The following is a 12,276-nucleotide window of genomic DNA, read 5'->3' as shown; positions in this document are numbered from 1 at the left end:
ATCACAGCGCATGTAATGTAGTGTCATAGGTTAGGTTTCACGGCTCATTAACAGACAGCTTGTAGCTCCCAATCACTATAAATCCCTGTGGCACTGCCACAAACAGCCTGGACAGAGTTATGTTCCGGGACCACCATTCTATGTCACCCGAGAGTCGCTACATTGGAAAGAATACCTCCTGGCTTGACCCGTTAGTTACCTAAAGCCTGTTATTTTACACAGTTGATAGCTAGCTTTAGGGCTGTTGTATGTTAAAGTAGCAGTGTGACGTCATAGATGGCATTGGCCTAAGGTGTGTTCAGTTCGCTTGAACGTTTGCTACATTGCAGAACGGTTTGTACTAAATGACACGTTTCCCCAAAACTTTCTGGTATGTTCTTGAACAGACTTGTGAGTTACATTTGCTCCCGTTTGGTGGGTGTGGCGTGGTATGGCTTGAAGCAATAAGTGATGTATTTAAAGGGGGCAGTGGCTATTCTGACAGTATTCCCTGACCCACAACCCAACCCCTCCCCGTTTTTCAACTGGTCATTCAGTACAGAATAGTTTCCGTTCAATTGAACGTTCCAGAACGTAAAAACGTACTGAATGCAGCCTTGGCCAGTGAGTGAATAATCCGTGATCTGTTAGACATATACATGTAATCCACTATACCCATCCCATCCTGACCTGAGGAAACCTTGGTTGTTAAGTTAAATCCTGGGAAAGCCTGAGTGTTGGTGGGTCAGACCTGTTCCTGGAAGTGGACTCTGTCTCATCATCACCAGTGTGTCTGGAGGTTCTAATCCCACACTGACAGTGTTTGAACACACTGGCACAAAGTCTCAGTACAGTAGTACACTAATCATTTTATACAGTATCACATCTCCCACATCTAGATTAGTAAAGACAGGTGGGGTTGTGTTTTGGGTGTGTATGGTTAGGAAGGATAGGGTATGTTTATTGTTTGTGTGATTGTATCTAGGTGCATGTCTAGTAGTTATATTTTGTGGAGAGACATGATTAGGTGTTTGTGACACGTACGTGGCAGTGTTATACAGTACATGTTTCTAGCATGTTTATGTTAGGAGGTCTATATTTGTTTAGTATGTTTGAGGCAGTGGTGGGGAGGGAAAGGGTTATTTGGGAGAGAAAGACTTGTGTGTACGTGTTGTAAATGGGGGTGTCATTGCTGTTTACCCGTCCCTTACAGCGTGGTGCCTACGGAACGAAGGGGTGAGCTCCGTCCTCTTGGGGGCTTCCAACACCGACCAGCTGATGGAGAATATAGGAGCAATACAGGTGAGACCACACAGTGAGGGTCCAGGTAGGTGTGTCTGAGCAAGAGAAAGTGTGTAGATTTGCATAATGTGTCAATGGGTATTGATAATCAATCAACAGTTTTAATTGCCACCCCCTTTGAGTCCATAACAATGATGTCACATTCCTAAAAGGTTCTCCCGTATGTCCCTTTTTATAAAGCAAAACAGTTCAAATATCACATTTCAATAGAAGTGGGATTTGTGAACCAGAATCTTGTATTCGTTCTTATTTATTATGTACTATATTCAGTGTGGCATTGTGTTCAAGAGCTGTAACGGCTGTACTGTGTGTGTGTGTGAGTGTGTATGCATGTTCAGCATATGTGTAGTCTCCTAAGTGCATTTGATATTTAGTTTCCAAATGTTATGTCCACATTACCAGGGGCAACATACAACAACTATATATACAAATGGTACAAAGTATGTCAGTCTTAACAAGTGAACCACTATGTCTTGCCTTCTCTGTTTCCTTCAATGCATCTGTAATTTCCCCTGCAGGTTCTTCCCAAACTATCCTCCTCAATCACGCACGAGGTAGATAGCATCCTGGGGAACAAGCCGTACAGTAAAAAGGACTACCGCTCCTAACGCTCCGCCACGACGCCAGCCAGCCAGGACTGCTCCAGGGCTGCAATGCAGGTCCATGCCCCACATTTGCCTGATCCTCTGTTTGCTTGAGCTTTTACTGAATGAGACCCCGGCGCATGAGTCTGGCCCCACCTCGGCCACCCTGGGGAGCATCATTTAGAGTTACAGGGAAAAGAAAAGGATGAAGAAATAGGGACGTCACCTCCTCAAGGGAAGGAAGGATAGATAGAAAACAATACAGAGCGAGAGGTTAAATAGATATGCTCTCATAGATCATTCAGTTATACATACAATTCAGCCGAAACTGTATTTTAAAAACCGAAGAAAATATATAAAATACTTTTTTTTTTAAAGCACACGCTTGCTTGGCAGCCAGATATTATTTTAATTTTGTGGGGAAAAAATCTAAATACTGAACGCATACCAATGGAATTTACGTTTATACAAATATACAACAAATACTCTGTTGCACATGTATAGCAACACATTTGTTTTTTGGAGTTCTGTTTCCAATTGCCTGTACATGTCCATAACAGTTTCTCTGAAACATCTGTTTTATTTTTGTTGTCTACAGAATCTGTGTACTAGCCTCCTCGCAGGCAGAACAATCAGCACTTTAGTATTGTACAGTTCAGTCAGTGAGAGGTTGTTGACCGTGAGAGGATGAAATAACTCAACCATCTCACACATGGTCAGTCATTGCACTGTAGAATCCAAATCTCCTCTCCTGTTTCAGTTTCCTATCTGTTCCCCTCAGTCAGTCTGGTCTCCACAGTGCTGGTTCTGCCAGGCTTGATCCTGGTGCTCTGACTGACCCCTAGTCTGAGTCCCACCTCTGATCTGCACTAACTGCACCAGCCAGGTGGAGCAGGGTGTAGGACTGCCCCCTACTGAAAGGACTTAGCTCTGCTCTGACCCTCCTCTCCTGCGTCAGGCCTGTCCATGGAGCATCTGTCAATAAGAACCTTGAGCAGGCTAGTGTTTGATTGCCATAGAAAGGGTTAATTACTGGCCATGTAAAATGATGGCTGTATCTGTATTTACCTTTGTGTAGCAGTGTTACTTTCTGAAGTTTTACGGTAACTGCATCAGACGTAATGGTCTTATTTGTGCTACTCAGTCAGTTTTACAGACCTCTTTATTAGTCATTTTAGAGCAAATTCCCATGAAAATGGCACATTGCCTAAATTGTGCTCAATGTGTGTGTTGCCTTATTTAGGGTCATTTTGAACTGTGCTGGGCTGAGACAACAGCCCCATAGCTGCCATTGGCCATCAGGGCACAGACTTGTCTTGAGCCCCGTTTATGCCTGGCTCTAATATGAATCCTTTGTCCTGATCTTGTCCACATTCTAATTGTGCCCACATTTTCAGACCGGTATAGACGACTAAAAGACGCATTGTGATCAGATCTTCCTGACCAACTCCAGAGGTAATCAGGCACGCATTGTGTCTGGATATCTTAGAAGTGTAGACGGATCTGGACAGAGAAACCATTTAAATTATAATTATTCCGCTTTTTTAAATCATTGACAGGTGGCACCATTGACCTATGGCATCAATATGTGTTTTAAAATAAATAAATATTCATTTGAAAGAATAACTGTCAAATAATTTGCATACAGGGAGGGACCAGGAAATCTGCGGACACAGTAGACTGATATGAGACACATTTTAATACCATGTGTAAATCTGTTTCATAAAATGTGGGCACAATCAGAACATGGACAAGATCAGGACAAAGGACGCATGTTTGCGCAAGTTATTAACAAGGCTTGAGACAATAGTCCCTGGCCTATGTAAAGACTAATTGGTTTTAGTGGCAGCTGTTCCTGCCCAATCGGAGTGAAGACTGACGTGTGACATAAGCATGCAAGGCTTACTAGGAAGAAAAGGCTGGTTTGTGTCAGCAGCTCAGGGATTGGAACAGAGAATGTGTGTACTTGTTTGTATATGTGGTTAGTAAGATGTATTTAATGTGTACGTCTTTCTTTCATGTGTGGACACTTGATGGGGACCTATCCAGTGTCTAACCAAGACATTTTCACGTGGCTTGAGCCAAAGATATTCCAACATCTTTCAGCGACACATCTAAGTGTCTGTCGCTTGTTGGAAGAGTATAGCGACCGACTTAAAGCGCGTACTATACAGCTTATTATCTATGGACTCTCTTCACGTGTACAGTATAATCACTTGACCATGCTGTTCTATGCTTATGCCGACATATACAGTACACATGCATTGTACACTACTTACGGAATGATCCGTTTATTTTCAGATGGCAGATGATAATCAATAAATTTTCAATAATCGTATACATTGCACACTGAAGACATCTGATGTTGCCCTCAATCAGTATTCACTCTCTAGCTGTTGGGTCCTCTCTTACTGTGAGACAAAGCACAAAGTGGATAGCATGTGATACATACGTCCTCCAAGCATGAGCCCTCGTCCCCCAGCCTATGGGTTTTATTCTGACAAGCAAGGGCATGCTTACAAGTGTAAACTAACAAGTGTAAATATAAGGAATACTCGCTAACATCTCATTCAAGACTCATTCTCAGATTCAATGATTACAGTTGTATAGTACTGTAGTGTCAGTGAGTATGACTAAATGTAATGGCGAGTGTGGTTTAGATGCTTCTCAGGCAAAGTGAAGAGGTGTGTATGCTTTGCTAGCGCCTCTGGTCAGACAACAAATACTTGACATAGATACTGATTCAAAGTGTGTGTGTGTGGAGGGGAAACAAATGCTCCTTAGTTTACATTTAACTAAAACAGTGTACATTTGATTTGCTGTGTCTGGTAATGTATGTCTGGGTGAATTAGTAGAAAAAGCCAATGTGGTTTTCTCAGAAAAAAAGAATGATCAATTTAATATTTTATCATGATTTTCTGTCTTATTGTCTTCAGCAGGGAAATGACCAAATAACATTCAGCAGAAATGTTTAATAAATATAATAGCTCAAGGAGCGTTTCCCATGGATGTATTTTGGTGGTCTTTGTCACAATATCAATTGCACTGGCAGCTTCATTAAATAGTACTCGCAAAACACCAGTCTCAACATCAACAGTGAAGAGGCGACTCCGGGATGCTGACCTTCTAGGCAGAGTTGCAAGTTGCAAAGAAAAAGCCAGATCTCAGACTGGCCAATGAAAAGATGAAGATGGGCAGTCTGAGATGTGGCTTTTTCTTTGCAACTCTGCCTAGAAGGTCAGCATCCCGGAGTCGCCTCTTCACTGTTGACGTTGAAACTGGTGTTTTGCGGGTACTATTGAATGAAGCTGCCAGTTGAGGACCTGTGAGGCGTCTGTTTCTCAAACTAGACACTAATGTATTAGTCCTCTTGCTCAGTTGTGCACCGGGGCCTCCCACTCCTCTTTCTATTCTGGTTAGAGCCAGTTTGCGCTGTTCTGTGAAGGGAGTAGTACACAGCGTTGTACGAGATCTTCAGTTTCTTGGCAATTTCTCGCATGGAATAGCCTTAATTTCTCAGAACAAGAATAGACTGACGAGTTTCAGAAGAACGTTATTTGTTTCTGGCCATTTTGAGCCTGTAATTGAACCCACAATTGCTGATGCTCCAGATACTCAACTAGTCTCAAGAAGGCCAGTTTTATTGCTTCTTTAATCAGAACAACAGTTTTCAGCTGTGCTAACATAATTGCAAAAGGGTTTTCTAATGATCAGTTAGCCTTTAAAAATGATAAACTTGGATTAGCAAACACAACGTGCCATTGGAACACAGGACTGATGGTTGCTGATAATGGGCCTCTGTACGCATATGTAGATATTCCATAAAAAATCAGCCGTTTCCAGCTACAATAGCCATTTACAACGTTAACAATGTCTACACTGTATTTCTGATCAATTTAATGTTATTTTAATGGACAACAAAAATTGTTTTTCTTTCAAAAACAAGGACATTTCTAAGTGACCCCAAACTTTTGAACGGGAGTGTACCTCTAGCTGAGCCTCAGGGCTGTGCTGAGAGAGAGCTGCCCTGTAGAGGGTGATGAGAACCACAGCTCCTCCATTTTCTGGCAACACAACAGCATTGCTGTAAAATACACTATTGTAAGAGCTTGCTCCTTACTGGCATATTGGGCTAGGAAAGCAGTATGAATACTAGTAAAGCACTATGGATTTTTATTAGCAGAATTTGATATGAATATAGTATTTCCTACTTAAGGTTGTTGTCCCTGCTGTGTTTGACTTTAAACAGCATTGATACACAACACATGATGAACTACTGTCCGTATAGGTTGGCTGCATGTGTCCACAGTAGGACTGGCACTCCTTGGGCTGCTCCTACCATCTCCTGGTCCATTCGAGTACCTGCTTGTTGTCACCCTTGGTGGTCTAGGACCTCTGTGTGTGTGTGTGTAAGTCAGGCTATTTAGTGAGTAGACTCATCATTGCAGGGTCTCTTGTCTCTGTGTTCCAGTGTGTTTTGTTCCCCTGTCCAGTGCTCCCTCCACACAGCCACTGTAACATATTATAGTATTGATGTTACTATCAGCTCTGACCGCTATGACATCAGACCTGCAGATTAATTACGCTCATCTCACAGAATGCCGTGTTAGATAATTGATTTATGTTCTGGCCTTTAAAGCTGAGGATTTATTTTTTCGCCATTCTGCATTTTCCTCTGTTAATATTGTTTCAATGTAAAGACTGACAAAAATAAGCAATTTATTTGTATCGTGTATGCATTGCGCAGAATGCTCTGAAATAAATGCAATGGCGGACTACATTCACTCAGTCAGAATGCCCTAGTGAGTCATATATCTTGTATGTACATAGTTTGACCTTTTTGTATATATTGATGGTTGTGATCACCTCTGCCTTTTCATTCTTTTTTATTTTCATTTGCAGGCATTGCTAACTGCACTGTGCTTGAATCTGAATTTAGACAAAATGTACAGCTTCGGTCTTTAATAAAATGACAATGAAAAAATATGAATGAAAAACAACACTTCCCTGTGTCTGTCTCTTGCATTCATTGATTGTTTTTATCTTATGGGTTATTAACTGGGTGTCCTGATTAGAAAATCATGTCCACTGTCTTGACCTGTATACAATATACTACAGAAAATACAAATATACACTACCAGTCAAGTTTTTCTTTTTTTTTACTATTTTTTTTACATTGTAGAATAATAGTGAAGACATCAAAACTATGGAGAGAAAAAAAGTGTTAAACAAATCAAAATATATTTAAGATTTTAGATTCTTCAAATAGCCACCCTTTGCCTTGATGACAGCTTTGCACACTCTTGGCATTCTCTCAACCAGCTTCATGAGGTAGTCACCTGGAATGCATTTCAATTAACAGGTGTGCCTTGTTTAAAGTTAATTTGTGGAATAAATGCTGCACAGAGTTCAAGCCACAGACACATCTCAACATCAACTGTTCAGAGGGGACTGTGTGAATCAGGCCTTCATGGTCGAATTGCTGCAAAGAAACCACTACTAAAGGACACCAATAAGAAGAAGAGACCTGCTTGGGCCAAGAAACACGAGCAATGGTCATTAGACCGGTGGAAATGTGTCCTTTGGTCTGGAGTCCAAATGGAAGATTTTTGGTTCCAACCGCCGTGTCTTTGTGAGATGCAGTGTGGGTGAACAGATGATCTCCGCATGTGTAGTTACCACCGTAAAACGTGGAGGAGGAGGTGTTATGATGTGGGGGTGCTTTGCTGGTGACACTGATTTATTTACAATTCAAGGCACAGTTAACCAGCATGGCTACCACAGCATTATGCAGCGATACACCATCCCATCTGGTTTGGGCTTAGTGGGACTATCATTTGTTTTTCAACAGGACAATGACCCAACACACCTCCAGGCTGTAAGGTCTATTTTACCAAGAAGGAGAGTGATGGAGTGCTGAATCAGATGACCTGGCCTCCACAATCCCCCGACCTCAACCCAATTGAGATGGTTTGGGATGAGTCGGGAAGCAGCCAACAAGTGCTCAGCATATGTGGGAACTCCTTCAAGACTGTTGGAAAAGCATTCCAGGTGAAGCTGGTTGAGAGAATGCCAAGAGTGTGCAAAGCTGTCATCAAGGCAAATGGTGGCTATTTGAAGAATCTCAAATATAAAATATATTTTGATTTGTTTAACACTTGTTTTGGTTCCTACATGATTCCATATGTGTTATTTCATAGTTTTGATGTCTTCACTATTATTCTACAATGTGGAAAATAGTAAAAATAAAGAAAAACCCTTCAATTAGTAGGTGTGTCCAAACCTTTGACTGGTACTGTATGTAAGAGCACTCTATACACGTAAAAACAAACAAGGTACTGTATAATATGACCGGGATGAGCCAACTATCAGCTCGGGCCATATGGTTCCTGATTCACTGTGCAATCCAAAGGGGTGAACTAAACTTTGAGGATATGGATCAGAATTGCCCAATCAAACACTGTAGTAAACACAAATGTACTGAACAGAATGTAGTTAATCTACTGGCTACTGGTCAACATACAGTGGATTAAAGCACAATAGCACCAACGTGTATAACAAGTCACTTCATATACTGTACATCAAACATAACTACTGCATTTACTGAAAATGTATCTCATGGACATTCTACGAGCATCTGAGCAAATTAAGCAAGATTTTTGTTCTGGGTTAACCAAGATTAACTGGCAATAGACATTATACTGGACTGGATTTATAAAGCACTTTTTCAGGTGCTCAAAACACTTTACATTGTATGATAGGGATTAATCTCATCTACTACTATACTATACTAAAACCTTAGATACATGGGTCATGGATTGGTTTTGATGGGTGACGTATTGGCTTTGATGGCTTCGTAAGAACAGATTACATATAAATGAATAATTTACAGTATATGATGTAAAAGTCAATGCATTTGTATAGTGGTTGCTCTGAAAATAATGCCACATATACATATGGTATATCCACAAATTCCATCAAAATTCCAGGGGGAAATTACAAAAATACTAAACATAAAATATTTTAACATTGCCAAGTATACAAAACAAATATCTCAAGAACAGCAGAGTGAGTTGGTGGATCTCTGAAATCAAGAATGTGTGTTAGTGTTGGACATTTAGCCCCTGTCTCCACACACATCTCCTACATCCCACAGGTTCTTTGTCCAGGATGGGAGTGTGCAGAGGAGGGTAGTCCTGGTAACCCCTGTCCTCCGACCTCCCTCTAACTACCAGAAAGGAGGTCACAACATCCAGTACCTCATCACTGATGAGTCAGGCCATGCCTGCGTGGGAGCTGTACATATACACTACACACACAATAAAAAGCCCTGCACAGTTCAAAACACAGATACGCACGCACACCAAAGCATTGTCCACCCCAGAGCAAACACAGAGTACATTTCTCCTTAGAGTCTATTTCTCTATGTCTGTCATCCAGCTACTTGGGCGCAGCAGTATCCTTTCCTGTTGGGGTGTGTATGTCTGAAATAATATCCACACTTTTAATCCACTTCAGTTCGGCTTCAGTGAAGCTTGTGCTACTACCTCAGCCTCTTACAGTCGAAGGCTTGTTGAGGGGATTGGAGCCTCCAACCAAAAGAGGGTGCTATAACGCGTTATTGTCCAGATGTGATTTATCCTCCCTCCTGCTTCTGTAGGGGAGGCGTGGAGGCCCACCTGAGGACAGGATACACACAGTGAGAGGAGCTGTCAGTTTACTCTGTATCTCAGCACACAGGACACATTCATTATAGACAAACAGCAACACAACCACCATCACTAACGGAGGAGAAATGCAACCTCAACAATTCTGTGCAATTTCACTACAGACAAAACCAATTATCAGCACTAAAACAAGTTGTTCATTATAAACCTGTCAGTTCTAGTCAACTTTTCTCTCCAGTCCAGCTTGATTATACCCAGTCCTGTACCGTGAGGGAAGTGTGGTGTGTGTGTTGGTGAGTCACTATTACCTTCCTGACAGGTGAGTCCGATCCAGCTGTTGAGACAGGTGCAGCGTCCGTTCCGATGGTCACAGTAAGCCCCGTTGTCACACTCACACCTCTCTGTGCAGTCTGGTCCATAGCGGTTTGCTTTGCAGTCTGACAATATACAAACATGCAGGTAAGACAGACACCAGAATATAATTGGAAATAGGCTCAGATTGGGAATATTGGGTTGGCATTTGCGGTAATACCATCACATAGAAATTACTGAATGCTTCTAATTAAGCATACAGTATTACTGACTCTTACCAATGTCACACCTGGGTCCAGTCTTCCCTGAGGTGCACAGACACCTGCCATTCACAGGGTCACAGGGCGTGCCCTCCACACAGTCACATGACTTGGCACAGTTCACACCAAACCTGCCCTGGTGACACTCTGAAAGTTGACATGGTGGAGAGAGATGGAGAGCAACAACATACTTAGAGTTAGTCTGGTCGATACGTTTCATAATGCATAAAACAGACTCTTTCTTCTATAGATCCTGCAATTGGTAGTTCATCATAGATAGTATGAGGTCAGTTATGTGGCAGATGTCTCACCTCTGTGACAGCGGGAGCTGTGGTACCCAGGAGGACACACACAAAGGCCTGTGGAGGGATGGCAGGACGCCCCGTTCAGACAGTCACACTGGAGCTGGCACAGAGGGCCATGGAGACCAGGGGGGCACGCTGAGGACAGGGACAGGACACTTTAGATAGAGTATGCAATGCCAGTGTCTTTCACTGTTCTGACTGAGTGCTGACGTGTGTGTCACTCACCATTTTCACACTGATGTCCGTAGTATCCCGGGATACACAGGCAGGTTCCTGTCAACCTGTCACAGGTTCCGTTGTTCCGGCAGTCACACTTCAGCTGGCAGCTAGCTCCAAACGTCCCCGGAGGACATTCTATCACACAAGCAGACAGACAGACACAGTGAGACAGCAGTAAAACCCATCTCTTCTCCTGGATGAAATCCGGCACTGGGAGTTAGCCATTTCTTATGATTTTGCATAGGTGTACTTACTGTACAGTATCGCTCACCTGTATCACAGTGAGGCCCGGTCCAGCCCAGACCACAGGTACAGTTTCCAGACACAGAGTCACACAGTCCTCCGTTACTGCAGTTACAGCGCTGAGCACAGTCCCCTCCAAACCATCCAGGAGCACAGCCTGCCAATACACAGAAATTATACATTACAAACACACACAAATCTCTTTACCTTATAGACAGACAGAGACGCAAACAATCATATTTGTGTTGTAAAAATAATTCCACACAGTGATCTGTTGAACTGGATTCAGTAGGAACCCTACCTTGTCCACAGTCCTCTCCTCTTCGTCCAGGGCTGCAATGACATCTACCAGTGACAGGGTCATTCTGTGCCCCCTCTCCACACAGCACCACGCGGGCACATTCCTGCCCATAACGTCCCGCTGGGCATGCTGTACAAAGGGTACAGGGCATTTGGGACCATATAGTGTTACTGCAGATGCTATGATTGTTGTGAGAGTTACAGCATATACAGTGAGGGAAAAACGTATTTGATCCCCTGCTGATTGTGTACGTTTGCCCACTGACAAAGACATGATCAGTCTATAATTTTAATGGTAGGTTTATTTGAACAGTGAGAGACAGAATAACAACAAAAAAATCCAGAAAAACGCATGTCAAAAATTTTATAAATTGATTTGCATTTTAATGAGGGAAATAAGTATTTGACCTCTCTGCAAAACATGATTTAGTACTTGGTGGCAAAACCCTTGTTGGCAATCACAGAGGTCAGAAGTTTCTTGTAGTTGGCCACCAGGTTTGCACACATCTCAGGAGGGATTTTTTCCCACTCCTCTTTGCAGATCTTCTCCAAGTCATTAAGGTTTCGAGGCTGACGTTTGGCAACTCGAACCTTTAGCTCCCTCCACAGATTTTCTATGGGATTAAGGTCTGGAGACTGGCAAGGCCACTCCAGGACCTTAATGTGCTTCTTCTTGAGCCACTCCTTTGTTGCCTTGGCCGTGTGTTTTGGGTCATTGTCATGCTGGAATACCCATCCACGACCCATTTTCAGGGCCCTGGCTGAGGGAAGGAGGTTCTCACCCAGGATTTGACGGCACATGGCCCCGTCCATCGTCCCTTTGATGCGGTGAAGTTGTCCTGTCCCCTTAGCAGAAAAACACCCCCAAAGCATAATGTTTCCACCTCCATGTTTGACGGTGGGGATGGTGTTCTTGGGGTCATAGGCAGCATTCCTCCTCCTCCAAACACGGCGAGTTGAGTTGATGCCAAAGAGCTCGATTTTGGTCTCATCTGACCACAACACTTTCACACAGTTCTCTGAATCATTCAGATGTTCATTGGCAAACTTCTGACGGCCCTGTATATGTGCTTTTTTGAGCAGGGGGACCTTGCGGGCGCTGCAG

General features: G+C 42.8%; 2 protein-coding genes across 2 annotated transcripts in view; one reads left to right on the top strand and one right to left on the bottom strand.

Annotated features, from left to right (window-relative positions):
* The window catches only part of LOC311138568 (voltage-gated potassium channel subunit beta-2-like), a 166,807-nt gene extending 161,868 nt beyond the window's left edge, over positions 1 to 4,939 (top strand). The window contains exons 15-16 of the mRNA XM_084173312.1: positions 1,193 to 1,281; positions 1,800 to 4,939. Of these exons, the coding sequence (XP_084029438.1) occupies positions 1,193 to 1,281; positions 1,800 to 1,889 (179 nt within the window). The 3' untranslated portion in view covers positions 1,890 to 4,939. The remainder of the gene's footprint in view (positions 1 to 1,192; positions 1,282 to 1,799) is intronic.
* A 4,534-nt stretch (positions 4,940 to 9,473) lies between these two features.
* LOC311138210 (uncharacterized protein) overlaps positions 9,474 to 12,276 on the bottom strand; it is a gene marked incomplete at both ends in the record, with an annotated part of 109,141 nt that continues 106,338 nt past the window's right edge. The window contains 7 exons of the mRNA XM_084172882.1: positions 9,474 to 9,544; positions 9,841 to 9,969; positions 10,123 to 10,251; positions 10,416 to 10,544; positions 10,635 to 10,763; positions 10,900 to 11,028; positions 11,173 to 11,301. Coding sequence (XP_084029008.1) covers positions 9,474 to 9,544; positions 9,841 to 9,969; positions 10,123 to 10,251; positions 10,416 to 10,544; positions 10,635 to 10,763; positions 10,900 to 11,028; positions 11,173 to 11,301 — 845 coding nt within the window. The remainder of the gene's footprint in view (positions 9,545 to 9,840; positions 9,970 to 10,122; positions 10,252 to 10,415; positions 10,545 to 10,634; positions 10,764 to 10,899; positions 11,029 to 11,172; positions 11,302 to 12,276) is intronic.

Source organism: Coregonus lavaretus (genome assembly GCF_964263955.1).
Source record: "Coregonus lavaretus genome assembly, chromosome: 12".
NCBI classification, from domain to species: domain Eukaryota; kingdom Metazoa; phylum Chordata; class Actinopteri; order Salmoniformes; family Salmonidae; genus Coregonus; species Coregonus lavaretus.
Note: the sequence above shows the minus strand (reverse complement) of the source record. Positions and strands in the feature narration are given on the sequence as shown.